This window comes from Takifugu rubripes, chromosome 15 (genome assembly GCF_901000725.2).
Source record: "Takifugu rubripes chromosome 15, fTakRub1.2, whole genome shotgun sequence".
Classification (NCBI taxonomy): Eukaryota; Metazoa; Chordata; class Actinopteri; order Tetraodontiformes; family Tetraodontidae; genus Takifugu; species Takifugu rubripes.
Window position 1 is genome coordinate 12,791,140 of NC_042299.1, and position 18,151 is coordinate 12,809,290.

The 18,151-nt window shown below is 47.1% G+C and overlaps 1 protein-coding gene across 2 annotated transcripts; it reads right to left on the minus strand.

Annotated features, from left to right (window-relative positions):
* Positions 1–845: 845 nt before the first annotated feature.
* nectin3b (nectin cell adhesion molecule 3b) lies at positions 846–16,564 on the minus strand. 2 transcript variants are annotated; one of them, XM_029848493.1, is made up of 8 exons: positions 16,374–16,564; positions 12,183–12,530; positions 11,797–12,096; positions 11,089–11,206; positions 10,779–10,930; positions 3,593–3,737; positions 2,020–2,122; positions 846–1,689 (listed from the first exon to the last, which is right to left on the minus strand). In XM_029848493.1, the coding sequence occupies exons 1-8, from the start codon at positions 16,450–16,452 to the stop codon at positions 1,534–1,536; spliced, it is 1,401 nt and encodes a 466-aa protein (XP_029704353.1). In that variant the 5' UTR covers positions 16,453–16,564; the 3' UTR covers positions 846–1,533. The 2 variants fall into 2 exon arrangements, with proteins under 2 accessions (XP_029704353.1, XP_011609803.1); XM_011611501.2 differs by lacking the exons at positions 846–1,689; positions 2,020–2,122; positions 3,593–3,737 and adding an exon at positions 6,126–9,559 and having other exon boundaries at positions 16,374–16,553.
* Between the last annotated feature and the right edge of the window lie 1,587 nt (positions 16,565–18,151).

An 18,151-nucleotide genomic window follows, 5' to 3' on the forward strand; every position in this document is an offset into this window, starting at 1 on the left:
AACAAAAATATTGTTAAACAGAAAAACGTGAAATTCTGCTATTTTTGCCCTTGTGTTACAAAACCTGGCTACAAACAGACCTGTGAGGAGCCATAGACGGACCCGATATAGCTGCAGCAGTACAACCTATTTTAATCACAAGCATTTTTTTTTTTTTTAAATAAACGCTGTCTGTGTAAAATGAGCATCAGAATAAAAGTGCCGTCATGATTCAGTGACTAAACCCCCTTTTTTCTGTCATGGTTATTGTCTTTACGTGTCATAAATCTATTGTTTTAGTCTCTGCAACCATTTCTGTTATTGTGCCACTCCTCCTAAATAAAGTGATTTACAAAAACGCTAAAACAGCTTTTTCCTCCAACAAATCCTACATATTTATGTCTTTCACAAAAAATGAATTGACGTGAATTGACGTGAATTGACGTATTACCAAGTTTGTCCACTGGGCGACGCTCTTGTAAAAGGTCAGCTACGCTCTCTTCGAAGAGAGAGAGGAATAAATGACCAAAATGTATACTGACAAAGATTTAAACCACGAAGAACGTCAGCGAAAAGTGGGCTGAAACACCACGTCATCTACAGTAAATAGTTCTGACAATTAAACAATTGTTTTTCCTGCTTTTCCTGAAGCAAGGTGGAAACCATGTAGGTGTGACCCTCCGATGATTTTCCCTCAAATTTAGACTCTCAAGACTTCAAGGACCTGTGATTTCCATGTACGGTGACTCAGAGCTCGGAAGTCCAGCCTGTTGGCTCGAGGAAGGGGGTGAAATCTGTTGATGTGCTCAGTTTGAGCCGTCTGCTCATTCCTGACCAAGGGTTTAGCATCATCTCGCAGGTGCAAATCAGGCGGAAAACATGGATTTTAATAAATCAAACAAGACAACATCTGGCAAACATCTAATCTAGTAAAATGAAAACACTACAGCACATTGGGGAACAACCCCCCCCCCCAAATGTCAATATGGCACTTCTGTTAGTTCTCCCGGTCACCATTAAACCGTTTGAGATGCTTCCCATGACAGCGTAATTCAGCTTGAACGGCGACTCCTCGTAAAAAAGGGCTTCCCTGATTAGTTAATGCTACATGAGGGGGGGGGGGGGGGGGGGGGGGATACAGTCACAAATATGAAGTCATAAAATGACGCAGACGCACTCCCAAACTGGGACAGAAATACCTTCGTTAATCCTTTTATGGTTTGCGCTGCAGTTAGTACATTTGGTCTCATTGGACCTCAGAGGCTCCGTTCCTGCTTGGTCTGGTGACGCGCCTGAAAATGGAGTCTCGGATGTGTGATTTTTCCCTCCTCTAAAGGGGATAACGACGCAAATGGTGCTTACGCATTTCGCTGGGTAATTGGTGTACGATGCCCAGCTGTCTTCACGCGCGCACGGTCGGCGCGTGCGCTGACGGACCCGGCGGGTTGTGTGACTTTTGCTCTAAAGGGTCACCTAGGCGATATCGGACACTAAGTACAGAAAAATACAATTTCAGCAGAAGGTTAGCTTAAAAGACTGCAGGCAGCGTGTCAGTCACACATAGTGCTCCCTGTGGTTGATGTACACTCGGTCCGTCCCGCTCTGGTGACACACCCACTCCAGGCGGCTGGGGGGGCTGTGAGGTCCCGGCCTGGATGCGGGCGGACGCCGGCCTTCGGTCGACTGGTACCTGTGCTCTGCCCTGCGAGTCTGCACATCCAAGAAAAGAAGGATTTTGCTCAGTTCTCCTCGTACATAACAACCTCACAAAGCCCCAACCTGAGCTGGGAGCACAACCTCAACATCCCATAGAGTACATGGGCGCCGAGGTGAAGCCAAAACCAGAGAGAAGATATTAGATGGTCACTGCTGAGCTCCTGAATGACTTCCTGTCGTGACTCATTGGTCAGCTAATGTTTGGGTTCGTGGAGATGAGTCAGATACAGCTGATGTGATATTATATGAAGAAAGGCTGGGTAGGTGGGCTGTGTGTGTGTGTGTGTGTGTGTGTGTGTGTGTGTGTGTGTGTGGGGTGCTCACCTGACAGAGCCAGGCCACTTGTGATGCGTGGACACCCAGAGGAGCAGCCGGTGCTCTCCCGGAGTAGGGAGGGGGAGGCTTGTGTGTCGGAGGAAGGTCAATCCTTCGGAGAGAGATAAAAAAGAAATTGTGAGGAAGCAGAAGGAGGAAAAATAGATGAAGAAAGTGTTATTAAAAAGATGAGAGTGGCTGAGCTTTTAAAGAGCTGGACTTTTATGGAGGGAGGTGATCTTCATCGGGTTCTTCCTGCCGTTGTTGCATAGATTTTATCTATAAAAACGCGACTGACTTTGACATATAAGCACATAAATTAGATAAACGGCTGATGGACTCAGAATATTGGCAGTTTTTTTTTTTGACAGATGATGCGAGAGCCCTCGATCGGGGGTTTTCTTTACCGCTACACGACAGGAGTCACGAGTTGAAATCCCGCTCTGCTTTTAAACTTTGAACCTAGAAGTCGACCTTGACTGTTCATAAAATGGAACCATGACAGGCATTGATTTTTCTGACTGTATTTCACCAGATCCCACTCTTCCCTTTCATGGAGCTGGAAGAGATTATGGTGCTTTCAGGAAAACGCTGTCTTGGCGCCCGTGTTTGATGAAGGACAGGGACGGGGCCTGCCCACCCCAGCTCACCGTCCCACTGGGACTTCTGGCCACGGTCACACTTAAGATGCTAAGTTTGTCGTGGCATTGACCACAGACCAACACACCCTTTGATTACAGCGTGTCAGTGTATAATGATGCAGGGGCCACGAGGCGCATTTCCTCCACGCCGCTTTTCAAACAGTCAGCACTGGCTGTTAGCGGACGGGCTGGATGATGCTAACAGAACGCAGACAAAAGTGGGTACAAGGTAGACAAACACAATTCTGTCAGGTCCTTTCATTAAAGGTTGGACGTGGGTGTAGTTTCTGGCAGGCTTTCTGTAGCCGCATCATTAAAATTGGACTCCAAACTTCCCCGTTTTTATCTGAAACTGCAAAACTGTGGTCCAGCAGCGGGGTCGCCTTCAGCGAGGGAATTGGTAAACCCTGGATGGTCCGGAAACTCACCAATTTCATGGAAACTGATCACCGGGTCGCTAAATTTTCTGTCTCTTTCAGTCGGAATGGTGCAACGTAAACAGGAAGAACAGGTCAGTGCAACTGACATTAAAGATTCAAGATTATTCAGACCCCACACACACTCACAACCTTGTACTTCTATCTTTGTGAGGACTTACATAGACATAAGACATCCTCCAACCTCAAAATGTCCTCGCTTTTGCCAAATGCGTAGTTTGGACTATATAGCATGTTTAAGAACAAACACGCTATCTAATTTAACCTTGGTTCTCCCTCTCTGCTATGACATTAGCATGTCAGAGCGCTACAGGAGCAGCGCCTGACACCAACCGAGAGTTTTCTGCCAAGAGAGCACTTATCTGTGGCCCCTCAGCCTTGTCCTGCCGTCTCCTGCACCGTGATGATGCAGCAGAGCCGCATGAATAAAAAGCTCCGCTCGGTTTCGTGCCGTCACTTCAGCATCCGTGCACATTCTGGACAGGACGGCTCTGGCAAACTCACACTTTGTCCGTGAAGGCCGGGGACGGGGCCTTGCGGGCCGTCAGGATCACAATGATGAAGACGGTGATGAGGAAGAGAGCAAGAACGGCGCCCATGATGGCTCCAGCCATGGCGATGGAGCTGGATCTCTGGGCTTGAGACTGTTCTGAAACAAAGACGCACAGATTCAGTGAAAGCATCGAGATGCGGGAGGAAGCAAATTTAGGTGCACCGTGTGCCCACGGGAAGACGCCGAATGTTCTGGCTGAGGCGCTTTTCCTCTCATCACTTTGAAAATGTGTGTCAATTTAAGAGAGCACAGTTCGTTCTGAGCAGCATGAAGTGCTCCGTGTGTCAAACAGCTCGTTATAAAGGCTTGACAATTACACAGTTTTTCCTTGGCAGCCATTTTGAAATGTAACGCGGCATAAAGACAGATTTTCCTGCATGTGGGTTGTAAACGTTTAATTAATTTGGGATGTTCCCTGAATTCTGAGTCTACTTTGCCTCCTGTCACCCGTCCAAGTCTCCGTCCTCTGTGGGTCTGTGTGTCGGGTCCCGAATGCCATTGTAACGTCTGCTGAATTAGCTTTGTTGACCATATGCTTGCATGCGCTCCACGTCGTCCTCTGAGGGGATTAGGATTAATTTGTGATTAGGATGCATTAAAACTCAGAACAGCGAGCTTTGGCTAATCAGCAGTAATGTGTAAAACTGCAATTCAACACTCTGAAGGAACTGGAGGACAAAAGGTGACCCCGAGTACAAAAAAGGTGTAATGGTCACTTACGGTTGATTTAGCCGTTAAGGTCTGGGAAGGAAAAAAAAAAAAAAATCAATAAGTTTCTGAGATGAGAGTCCTTAATATCAGTTCAATCATGATGCAGATTGGCCGAGATGGGACTTCCGTGCTTTTCCTGAAAGCCAGGCCTCCCCTAGGCCGTCCTTACCACTCGATAACCCTTTTATTAGCGCTGATGGAGCTGAAGTATGACGAGAGACTCTCAAGTTGATCAAAACGGCTTTAAAAATGCAGCTCATCAAGTCGCCTCCTTTAATGTCTGAAGACAGAGGTTCCTCCTGCGGGCTGGAATAAGAACTGCTGAGGTGGACTCGTGCTGAATATGGCCCGGAAATGTGGGGAAAAAACCCCCACAGGAAAACATTTGCATTGCTGAAATATCACCAATTACTCAGTGGTTTGGATTACTGGTGTTAGTGTTGGATTAGCTGTCCCCAAACTGGAGTCCTGCACCAGCCTATGGCCGTTTCTGCCCCCTTGCTTTTAATCTCCCTCCCCCCACCCCGCGTCACACACACACGCACACACACACACACACACACACACACACAAAGTTCATGCCGACGCTTTGGGAGACAGATATGAGTCCACAGAACAACTCAGTGAGGGGAGCGATGGCAAGCCCCCCCCCCCCGTTCTGAAAACTTCACAGCAGGGTCAAAGGTTATCCTCTCTTCCAGACAACAGACCCGCCGTGCGCAGACGCTGCTGTAACAGCAGTGAGGGGAGGAAGGTTAAAGCGGGCAGCGCTCTGTCATTTCCCTCCCAGAGACCCCCCCCCCTCAGCTCTGAACAACTGACAGTTTGATCCCACCTGGACGGGGGAGTAAACATCAGAGCGTCCCCCCCCCCCCAGACAGCTGCTTTGTGGAGGGAGATCTCGCCGCGCTGCTGGTGGAACTGGCCGATCTTCTTCAGAGTCTTTCATGCAAATTCGAGCACCGCTCTGATGACATCATCATTTCCACCCGAGCAGCCTCACTTCGGGAAGCGCCCGGCTGAGCGCGCTGCTGCTTTAAGGTCAGGAGGAAAGTGCTGGCGAGGAGGCGTATCGACTGGTCAGCGCCAAGCGAAACATTCTGGAGGAAATGTGCGCTGAGTGGCTGAGTGCGGGTTAAATGGTGTCAAGGTCACATCAGTGAGACGCGTCCTTTGAGCCCGAGATCTCTCTCCGTACAGCAGGACGTGACGCGCCAATAGCTAATTCTCCCTCTTCACCCCCCTTCACTTTTTGTGTATAGGTAGAGATGGTTGGAACACAGCCTCCATCGGCGGCTACAGATGAGCTTGTTGCCATGGGGATAGTCAATGGGCTGGAGAGTGAGGACTCGGGGCCAGACATAAACACTCAACGTTTAATTCTTCCAGCTGCTGGAGGAGTGTGAGAAAGAGACACCGGGCCTGTTGGGGGGGGGGTCTGACAATGACGACCATCGGAGGTGCGAGGAGGGGCTTTCATGGGACACACCGAGACCAGTAAGGGGGGGGTCACAGAGGCAGCGACGGAGACGCGAGGGACCAGCGAAGAAGAGCTGTAAACTAAAGAGTAAAGGAGGAGAAGCGAGGAAGCATGAATAAAATCATGTGGGACGTACTGGATTGGTGGTGGGTGGGGGGATGCGTTCTGGAGCGGGAGATGATGTCATTTATACCAGCACAAAGAGGAGCAGAGTCTGAGCAGTCTGCGTAATGGCAGGCTTTAAACTCCCCCCCCCCCCTAAAAAAAAAAACCCTCCAGAGAAAATCGCTCACATCTGCTATAAGGTGCTTTATTCAACTAAAGTGTCTGACAAAATAATGCTCCACTACTGTGACACATAAATACCCCCCCCCCAAAAAAACAAAAACAAAGGTACATTTCCTTCAGCATATGTACAGAGACAAGAAAACAAAGTGCTTCTCATCAAGGATGAGGCTCATTTCTTCATTAACTGTACAGAAAAGAAACAAAACCCTGATACAGTACCCTTTTTAATGAATTTGAGAGCTTTTAATGCTCCTTTGTTTGCAAATATAATCTCTCATTACTGTCATGATGGCGAGGACGGAAACAACTGAATATGGCACTGGGGTGTCCACCTACCGTAGAAATCTACAGAAATCTCACCCAGCAACCAAACACATCCATGCACCCATAAATAAACAATAATCAATACTTCTAGGTATCTAAGGCACTAGCTTTAAACTGACGGTGGAGGACCATTCTGCCGGTACCGCGTGCTCTCTATACAAAAATATCGCAGTACAAAAGGACGTCGTCGTTCCAGCTGCTGCAAACCGATGAGTCAAAAATAAGATATCGACTAGCGAAGTATTGATCAGGCGAAGTTCCGCCCTGGTGCACTGAAGCAAACAGCTGGCGCGGTGCTGTGACCAGAAAGACAAGCTCACGAGTGCCGGCTGCCGGGATTCAAACAAAGTATTGTAGCTCGTGAGCTGCAGCCTTACGGCAGTCTGAGGCGAATGGCAGGAGTCGGTGCTCTAACTGGCAGCTTTAGCTAGTTCAACTGGCGGTTGTAGGCTTCCTAATCTGAATAATAAAGAAAATTTGAGGTTCTTTCTACAGTTTTGCGCAAAAGGGAGTCTCAAAACACGGGCACAGTTGACCAAAACAGGTGAATAATCTGAAACTAGCAAGCTTCCGTCCATGAAACTAAGAGCTACTGTGGTGCACAGTGTCTCAAACCACAGTTGGTGCAGTCTGAGGGTCCTATTGTCATCAAACCGCAACTGGACACAACGTGAAAGTTTGCAACACGGCTCGTTTCCATAATAAAGACTGTTACTCTAATATTCAAGTGGCCTAAAGCATCTTTTCTCTACTATTTCAGGCTACAAGACCCTGTATAAAACAATCATTTATAGGTTTCTTAATCATTTGCTAGCTAGTCTGCAATATTGGAGACATCATATTTATACATACGACTTTAACAAATATTTGGCATCTGGCGACAAATATTGTATAGCGACCATATGACTGAAGTTGGCACATATTCACAAACACAAGTGCACATAAAGAAAACTGTAGGAAACCCTCCTCACTGTCAGGTAAACAGGTGCATTTACTAACAAACCAGTGCGACGCGCGTGCCTGGATACACGTCATAGACTAAACCTATTATTAACACCATGCCTTCGAATCAATTACAGTACTTTGTGTGTCCTGCAACATTGGAGGGATTCAATAAGCAATAAAAGAAAGCTGACAAACCAATAGTGATATATACAATTAAAAAAACAAACAACAACACAGAAATCTAAGGATCAGTGCAACACAAATACTGTTCCCTCTGAGCTCAGAAGTTGGAATTTCTTCTTCTTTTCTTTTTTTTTTTTAACCAAAAGTGTCACAGATGGAACATCAATTAGCTAATTTGTATGAGAGTAATATTACATGCTAAAAAAAAAATGAAACGGCCGGCATGGCGGGGCTTTATCAAAGTGCTGTTAATGCCTCAGATTGTGACAGACGCCTTTTGCCCTGACGGATGAGGAGAGTTCAAGCGAGTCCGGATGGTTCTGCGGTGGAGAACATTAGCTTACGTTCTAGAATGACTCTATTGTGGAACCGGGAGGCCAGCGTATGGTGGCTACCATACTGCAGCCTGCTCTAAACAATGCCCCCGTTGATGGCTCTCCTCTCTCCGACTGCACCGATTGGGCGCCAGGGTGCAAATTCCCAAACACATTTAATCTGGCAGGATAATGCGTTCCTGGTCTAAGGGTGGCAACCAACCCAAAGCCTTGGCGAGACTGCAAAAAAAATAATAACCCAACCTAAATATTGTAGCTCATTTGCACACCGGGGCTTGACCGTGTGGTAAACCCAGTCTGTTGTTGCAGCGGGCTGCACCTCATTCCTGCAGGACTCCCTGCGTGTCCTCTGTTCATCTCTGCTGGGAATAAAAGATGAGCTGAAGGCTCGCAGCAGAAGTGCTCTTAAGGCTCCCTCCCCACTACATCAGCGTTAAAAGGACATTGATCAGACATCAGTGGTCATATTCTGAAGCTTTCCCCTCCCATTATGGACCAGCACACAACAGGCCGACATCCAATAGTAAACAAATAATGTAGTTGTCTATTATATATCCTATAAGGCAGTGCAGTTGTGTTATGACTTGGAATCAAACTAGAAGCATCACCCATTTAGGAATGATCCCGGTTTACAATGATTTGAAAGAAATGCCACATTAGCAGTGCGTAAAACCAAACTTTAAATGATTCTACTCAAGGACACCAGGAATGCTGAGCGCATCGACAGTCCCTGTAGTTAGACGGAGACGACGCCTCGGGTCGCCTCTGCACACAGTGATACGCCGGATTCATCAGGCGTACAGATGTTCACAAACAAAGTGGCCGTGCAGTACAGTCTGTCGACAACAGCGGGACGGGGACGACTACGACGCTCGGACCAGACAAGGAACCTACGGGACTGAGATTAGTTGCAGTGAGCGAGTGTGGCTACTTAGAGAAGTTGTTCCTAAATGGGTAAAATGGGTTTGAGCGCACAGCTTGTCAAACGTACCACTCCCTGCGCGAGATGACGGACCCGTCTGTGTGCGAGACATAGTCCCCGTCGGGCCCGCTATCGTAACAGTCATCTGACACGTAGGGGGAGCAGTTTCCCCGCGGTTTAGGTGAATGAGTGTATCTGGGAGATCTGGCCTGCCGCGGACTAGAATACTGTGTGTGTTCCTGTTGGTGGTTCTGCTGATGGCTGTGGTGACTGCTCTCTCTCATTGCTCGGGTGTAGCCATTAGAGGGATATTCCTCCCCGTTGTAGTTGCTATGGTGACGCCAGTCACGCTCGTGTTTGAGCTGGCGGTCGCCCCACTCTTCCCGGTCGTGGTCCCGATGCTGGGAGCCGCTGCGAGCTTTGGTTGGCTGGAGCTCATGCTGTGTGGGGGCTTTCTGGAGGTCATTGTGGCCCAGGTAGTGCTTGGCATAGTAGTTCCCGTGGAGCGTCTGTTGTTTGCGGAGGTAACACACGCCAACCAGACACAGCAGCAGTAGCAGGAACAAGGCCCCGCCCACCGCCCCACCGACTATGGATCCCAGGTTACTCTCAGATAGGGCTTCAAGTGTGGGGGAGCTGAAGAGTACGTGGCCCTTTTCACCCACCAAGGTGGACGAGGCAGAGCCAGTAACGACAGGAGTGGTAATGGTGGAAGGCATGGTGGGAGGATCTAATGGAGGGGAGGAAGGATGAGAGGGGAACAGAGAGGGGGAGAGATAGAGAAGTAGAGAATGTCAACTACATCAACATTTCACTAAGACGGGAAAAGGTTGACAAACGTCTACAGTACTACAGATGCTACAAAAGTACAGCATCCAGGTTAACATAGCAGATGATGGCCAACGTCAAACGGGACTACTGTATGTTTTTAACATTTGTGAGTACATAAAACACCAGTTCAATATACAGGACATGTTTCCACGTCGTGCAAATATGCAGGCGCAGATAAAATAAACTCCTGTCAACTTGGAATAAAAGGAAAACCGCAGTAATCAGTGTTAATCTTACACGAGCTACATTTAATGACAGGAAGGCTAGGGTCAGAGTCAAAGGTCAAAGAAGCATCATAAAGAGAAAATACATTTATCTGTCCTCACTTTCACCTCGTTTTTACAACCAGATGTGCGGAACCCATTCACATCCTAGAGATAACAGTAGTGGAGCCCGAGTACGTGCATTCTACCACTCCATGCAGAGGCGATGAACAGCACGAGCACGACCACAGCAAGACACACAACAACAAAGGATACACTGACGTGTGTAAGCGTGCACACGGGCGTACAGGTCCTCTCAAAGGAGAATGAAATATGGATGATAAATAATAAATAGAGTTGAAAAGAACTGGTTAATGTTTTATGAATCTGGGACATCATCTCACAGTCAGGCTGCAGGCTTTTGCCTCTTACTGCATGACACGTGCAAAGGAAAGCAAGCTGGAAAGGAAAATCAAATCCTAAATTAGGAATACGCTCGGTCAAAAGAACCCGAGACAAGAAGAGAATGTTTGAGGGACTAGAAAACTCGGCTGCCGAGTCACAGGTGTAAAGAGGACCGAGCTGCTTAAAGACAGCTGAAGTCTGAGGAGATGCTAGCAGCCATTTTTGCCCAGAAACTCCCCTTTCAGAGATCTGGCCGCCTAATCAAATCAAGGCTAAACAAGCAAAACTCGCTGGAACGATCAAATCGTCAATGCCAGCAAACTGTTTTACGAGCCGATTCTTCAAAACGGCGGCAGCGTGCACAGGTTGGCCCGGAGTGATAGAGTGTCAGATTACAGCTTGAAGGACAATGTCACAGGCAATAATAACCTCTATGACGTCCATGCACGCACAGTGCTTCCTGAGGGAAGCGTGTACACTGGGAGTCAGCTGTGTTCCGGAGGGGCTCACCTTGTATGAGAATACGCACGTCCCGACTGCGAAGGTTGATGTCGTTGGCAACCTCACACCTGTAAACGCCAGAGTCATTCCGATGGAGGGGTCGCAGGAAGAGCAAGGTGCTGTTTATTATTTCCACCCCTTCTGGCATTTCACTGTCCAGCCTAGGAAACAAGTCAGGTGACACCCATTAGAAGGAGAGTCCAGTTCCGCGGTCGTAAAAAAAAGTCAAAGTTTAAATGTTCTTGGCCTTCTAGTCACACATCTGACGTCACGCTACGCTTTCGTCGTTGTGAATGACGTCACAGACACAGATCCACACCTGATCCATCGGAAGTGATGCGCCGGCGGGTTCGCGTTCGCTTTGCACGTCATCTGGACGTTGTCCCGACCCACGTACCAGTCGCCGTCGTATCCCACCACCGAGATGTCGGGAGCGTCTTCGGAGGACAAAAGGAGAGATTATCATCATCTCTGATTAGGATCATTTTTAAAAAAATGATTTTCGCCCTTTACATGGATCCGTCTTTACGCTCCTCCTGCATCTACTGCGGAACATCACTGACTCATTTATAAAGAGTTTTGAGTTTTACGGCCACGCAGAAAACATTAAGCACCGTGTGTCCAACAGGAGACAACAGCAAGGCTCTTTCTTGTTCATTAAAAAAGAAAAAAAAACCTATACGACCTTCATTTTTAAACGATAAACCGTTTTTTAAAAGCTTCAAATAAGTGGCTGACAAAAACAGAGGCAAGGCCACACTTAATTAGCTGACTGCTTTTGAAACTGAAGCACAGCTACAGGCTTTGGGTTTTACACCCGCACATTCTAAGAGGAAAATGCTTTTCAAATGTTCAAGGAAATGAAAGCGTGACAGGAAAATATGTGCTGTTAAGGCCCACAACAACGGCTAAATTCTCCACTCCACAGCAACCTCTAATCTACTTTGACTTTCCTGGATCGGCCTGAGAGACGTGGAAAGACTCCTTTTCTGCGAGTTATTTCAGGAATGCCGAACGAACGTCTTACACTGGACATTGAGCTGGTAGGGGATTCTGAAGTCGCTGTGCAGCGCGGGGTGTCGCACCACGCAGGTGAGCGTGTGGCCCTGCGTGTGCCGCGTCGGCTGCCACAGGTAGCGCACTTGCGTGCTGGTTGTGCCGTTGACTTCATTGAGAAGCTGGACTTCTGACTGTCCAAAAAGGTTGGACTCCCAGGACACCTCGGCCGGAGGCCGGGCTCGCTCGGCGATGCAGGTGGCCACCGCAGTCTCGTTGCCGCCGTCGATCAGGGCGGTGGACCCCGCAGACACGTAGACCTTCGGCTCCACTGCGGACGAGCAGAAGCGAGCAGCGCAGCACGTTAGCATCTCAAAAGCGCGTAGTTACGCCAAAGCCGTACGCAGACGGACGTACCGAGCACGTTGACAGTAGTCGTGGCTTGAGTGTTTCCCAGGGGAAACGTGGCGACCTTACAGGTATAAAGCCCGACGTCAGAGAAGCCCACGTTCTCCAGTATGATGGTGGCATCATGGGAGGAGGGGGAACGAAAATACAAGCGATGGATGAACTCCGGAGGGATGGAGATGCCATACTCGGGGTTATACACGGCCACCGTGGCCGAGCCTGAAGGTAGGCGGCGTTCCCAAGAACTCTGAGTGAGCGTGAGGTTTGGGCCCACCTCCACCCTGCACTCCAGGGTGACGTTCTTCCCCAGCACGGCGTTTATCCTCTGGGGCACCACCACCTGGCTACCCCATACGCCTGCGAAGGAGACGCGCAAATACAGAAAAATTAATCAACACAAGTAATTTTAGGCATTAAAAAGGAAAGAAAAACTCTTGAGAATTTCCTAAATTTAAAAAAAAAAAAAAAAAATCCATCACACTGGTTTGGTTGCGTTTTAACTCTTAATGACCTTAATTGCCAGAGATACAGTTCTAAAATGAAAGAAAATACGGTGAGATCATTATTTTTAAGGGTTGTTCTCTCTTATATGTGCGATAATGTCTTTAGATAAGCATGTTAAATGCTTAAATGTTAAATAACATTTGATTACATGTTAGACACAACATATTATTTAATTCTAGAGGCTTTATTGATTTTTCCATTTCAACTGTCAGATTGGATTACCGACGTATGAGTCACCAATCAAACCATTACTACCCGAAAAGTCAAGCACCATCGTGGCTGCGGTAGAGCTTTTTGAGGATTTCTGATGTCATCAGGTTAGAAAATAGATTTGTACAAGTCCGGTATCATCTGTGGTTATCTGAGTGGAATCAAAGCTCGGCTCCAACGCCGTTGCGTCACTGAGCTTTTTAACAAGTAAAACACAGCTGACAGTCTGACTCAGAGCTTCATTGAGGAGTTTGTTTGCTGCTTCTTATCGTCCCTCCTTCTGGCCTGAATTTAGAAAATTAAAAAGCAGCCGCCTGTCTGTCCTCTGTCCAAATATAACCAACCCACAAACTCCGTCGTCTGCCCTTGTCAGGCACAAGTCAAAAGCAAAAAAGCTTGTCGTGTTGAGGAGAGTCAAAAGGATGTGGAGAGAAGATCGAGAGCGGCAGGAGGGAAAAAAATGATGGGAATAGATATGCTAACATGAGGATGACATCATCGCTGAGAGAAGAAAAAGAGGGCTGAGAGAGAGAGAGCGAGCGAGCGAGAGAGGCAAGACTGCAGTCACGTACCAGAAGTGAGAGGATATAACCGGACTCTGGCAAACAAAAACTCAGGAATTAAGTTAGTGATTTACAAAAGACAATATGATGCAGCCCGACTGCCAAAGTCTTCAACTAGATCACTAATTGGAACAAGCTGCCAGCAGAAAGACATCATCATAAATCAAAACCTGCTGTGCTGCTTGGCAACTGGCTGCAAATATTCTGTTGTTTTGCCAATAGCTGTTTTTTTTTTGTCCCCCTATGGCCAGGCCCTCCTTAAAAGGGTCATGTGCTCGAATCCCAGCGCTGCCGAAGTTGCTCAGTCCTCAAGTACGCAGATACGGACTGATGAATCTTTTCCGCAACCCGGTTTATTTTGGAATTTGCTGGCCTGTCCCACTGATAAATGCATTAAAGTGAGCGGTTAGCGCACATTCTGTTGGCCCAGGTTAGCAGGTTTAATTCCATTCTAAGGCTGATACAAAGGAAGAGCAGCAGCTGCACTAAAAGCCCTACTGAGGCACTTCCATGAGAAGCATTTGGAGCGAAATCTGTACAATATTCTAATATTAGCATAAAGGCTAGCTGATTTCAGCCAAATCAGATGGATAACTTCCAGGCTTATAAAAGCCTCACAGCCTCATTGGCCAACTGCACGGACTACTGTGGTAAGACATTTCTAAACAGTCTAACTTTGGAGGGCTGAGCACTTTATTGGGCCAACTCTCACGGCTACAGCCCGATGTCAGCTTCAAGAGCATTTGCGGCGCATATTTGCACTAAGACAAATGCATTTTATTACTTCATCATCATCATTCTCTACTGGTCATGAGACCATTTTGCAGGATCTGCAGCAGAGTTTGGGAGGAGGGGGGGGAAAACTGCAGAATTTTTCTGCAGTGAATGCCTAATTGAGAAGGTATAGCGACAGAATTAAATTTTTATTTGTGACACGATGACAACCTTACGTAAGCGCGGCCTCGTTTTTCCCTGACTCTCCACTGAATGAAAAAGTGATGGGAATAAGGGTAAATTCCATCTGATCTTATATGCCGCCTGTCTTGACATAGTCCCAAAATGTTTTTTTTCCACTCTTTCATGTGGTTTCAGAGGGAAAGAAAAGCAACTGCTTGGTGTCATATCCTCAAAGAGAGCAGCCACTCTCGGCACTTTGGGTTTGGCTGGCAAACACAACACAACGTCTCATTCACTCCTCCTCACACGCATGAAAACAGATTATAGATATCCTGGCATCAAGGACACGTCGCTCCCAGGGAACGCTCTGCCACTTGTTCTCACTTTAGTCAATATTACCGTCACTTATGGGCCGGCAACATTATTAATGTGTGCGTTTGGCCGGTGGGCAGAATATCTTGTTAAGAGCAGAACTCGGAACTTTAACCGGTGACGGCGTTAAGGTCGAAGTGGAAGAGTCAGTTGTGCAGAGAGGGACAGCGTGACTGACTGTTTTAAAACTGGCTTGATGCACAATAGTGCACACACACATGCACGCACACAGGGTGATGTCATTAGCAACTGAGGGAGGGCGCGAGTGATGCAGGAGCGTGGGAAAAGTTGGCATTTTTAATACATAAAACGGTCAAATTAACCTGTAAGGAAAGCAGTAAATAAAAGAAATCATGTATTAATATACTTGGGAGTATATGAAACATTTCTGCTGGGCACTAAAGTGGTGTTATTTTTTTTAAACAAGTTCATGAGCTGGACAGTAAAAGCCCAATTACAGAGCTTTCTAAGCTCATTGAGCATTTATGTTTAAGGCAACACTTACATCCATGAGTATTATTCAGACATGATTGTTATCCAATATTCAGACAACTGAGGTTTGAAAAGTGCAGTTAAAACTGATGGTTTGGCTGGAGGACTCGCTCGTTTCTTTCTCCTGAGGGTGCGTGGATCCATTTTCCATCTTTTAAAAATGGCACAAGGTCAGACCTCCTATTGGAATGTACAGTTAACCTAAACTGATGGAAGAAAAATGGACCTCTGTCTCTTTAGTGCTTAATCTGAGCACTCCAAGCAAGGGAAGAATACAAGGACAGACAGAATCATGCACGATATTTTGGATTACGCAACAGGCATTATTAATTTGGTAGCTTTAGAGGGTAAAAAAAAGAAGGGGGATTTATGTATATATTTCCTGAAGGTATTTTTGGAGCAGCATGGTTTTAAACTTGTTCTGTGTGCTGTACCTCACGGGCTTCCATCAAAAAGTTTTCTGCATTACAAAAACAAGACAAAACATGGTTTTATGCAAACATTGCTGCCATCTGTGTAAAATAAAGCCAAATCCAGTCAAATGTGTTCGCTGGTGTCTTTGGAACTCACCCCGGGTCCAAGTGGAAGCACAGCAGCTAAGTGCTGCAAACAAAGTTGGCCTGTGTTCAGGGGGGGTGAATAAACTGCCCCCGTCTTGGAGGAGCTCAGGTTCCACAGGACGCACATGGCTGACCTTCATCCACGCCTGCGGATGCTGCCACCATCTAGCTGGTTTCATTTGCAAGTTCCTGAACAAGTTGCTTAACTTGCAGGCGTCTCATTAGGCCAGGGAGGAAGAAAAATACTTCTGGAGACAACCTGGATGGAGGCTAATTGCTTGTGTACTTTAGAATCGCGTGTTTATCCAGGGAAGCCTGTGCACCCCTGTTTGATTGGGCCGTTTCTATGGCAGCCTACGGGTCGCGCTTTCATTCACGGCGGTTACCACTCGAAAGTGAAGTTGTAATCAAGTTTCCTTTGGTTTCTGGGCGACGCATTTCACACATTAGAAGTCCAAAGTGAACACAGCTCGGCTGGCTACATGTGACGGGCCGTTAGCTTAGATTTCTTCGCGATGCGCGCCGGGGACGGGCTTTCGCAAAAGTTCTGTGCGACGTTTAAAGACCCACCAAAACCTGGACGTCCGAAATTTGGGACTCACCTGCAATCCTGCACAGGAGGTGGAACAAAGCGAGACTGCCACATTTTCCGAGGTTACTCCCACGAGAAGGCGGTAACATTTTCAAAAGCGGTGCGATCTCCAGCTGCCGGAGCCTTGCGCAACCTACATGCCCATTTAACGGTGCCGAAGAGAGGAACCTCCTCAGCAACAACTCTAAACTGCATGTGGACCGTACCATCTGCCCGGCAAGGAGCGGGGGGAGAGGAGCGCACCTGACAATGACGGTAACGCCGTCATTTGTCCAGATAATACGGCAACCTCCCCCTGGAAGAAGGGTCCATTAGTAGACACATTACGTCATCTCTGTTGATAACCCCGCTACATTGATCAATTAGATCATTTTGTGAGTAATCCTTATGCGATCACTGACTCCAAAGGTTAACAAAGACTCACAGAAAAGCTGCACGTCCCGTTTTGCCGGAGCTCCGTGCGTCTGTGTGTTGCACAGTCAAACAGTTGCATGAATTGCAAGTCAAGCTGTTGGGTGGAAAAGTCACAGCTTGAAGAAATGGTGCATTTTGGCGGAGATGAGGTCAGCATGTCAGCGTATGAGGCCTAAAAATACATGTTTCCAATAATAACTGTCTGGCTTCAGAATCCCGAACACCCGCTTTCTTTGCTGCTCAGTCCGGCATGAAATCTGATCTACTGGCCACTTTAAAATCCCCACTATTGAGATTGTCGTGAGCAGGTCGTGTTTTGATATTTGATATGTTTTTAACTGGCCACTAAATGTCCAAAGATACTTTTATCACTTTGTAATACATTTACAGAGCAAACAGGTACCTGATGTTTGTGGGCAGGCCCAAGAGGTTTCAGCATCCATGACAAATGTAAATATTAACATCGAGGGCTCCGCCCTCTTTAGTTAGGTTTTAGTTTTCAGGGACTTGGAAAATCGGTGGTCTAAAAGATGGACTATGGAGCCACTTTGAAATATGCCATGATTTAAATTAAACAGATAACTCAGGACATCTTTGGGCAAAGGTCAAACTTCATCCTCCTCCTGATTTGGGCCCCTCAACATCATCTCGATGTTAGAATTGCTGCTATTTAGACATCGTGTTTCTGGTTTGTGTGGAATTACCAGGTTAGAAATTACATCTGCTGTGATGTTTGGAGCCGATCATCCGTGGTCAGTGATTGGTGTTCTGGTGTGTCAAAGCCACATGTCGGTGATAATTAGCCAACAAAGTTTATATTTGTACGTTTGCTGTTATGCGGGTACGATGGCAGGGGGCAGCACCCCATTCTCCTGACAGGAATCTAACCAGGTCAGTGCTTTAATTTGAGTCTCGCTGCTGCAGCCATGAGGGATACAATTACTTTCCCACTATGCCATTCATCCGCGTCTCTATAGTGCAAATGTGTGCGCGGCGTTCCCATGTCTTTTTCAAAGTGGAGAGAATGAGAGCAAGGAATATTTCCAGCGTTCCATTGTTAATTTCAGTAATAAAATCTTGCCTCGAGTGCAGCGTGAAATGTGTTTGTTGCTCTGACAGAGAATTAAAGAGGAAGGAGAGAGCAGTTCCAATGAACCGACTACGGGGTCTCTCTGATAAAGCACCGTGGTAGGAATTTGCTCTCCAACAGGAGGTGAAAACAAAGGTAAATAGGATTTAGTGATAAAAAGTAATTTCAGTATCAAGTGTAATTTATGATCTGTAGTAAATCTGAAGCAGCTCACCACTGCAGGCTCCATTTTGTTGGTTAAGGACGTGAACATTGTCAGTCTTCCATTGCTAAACCTAAGTTGC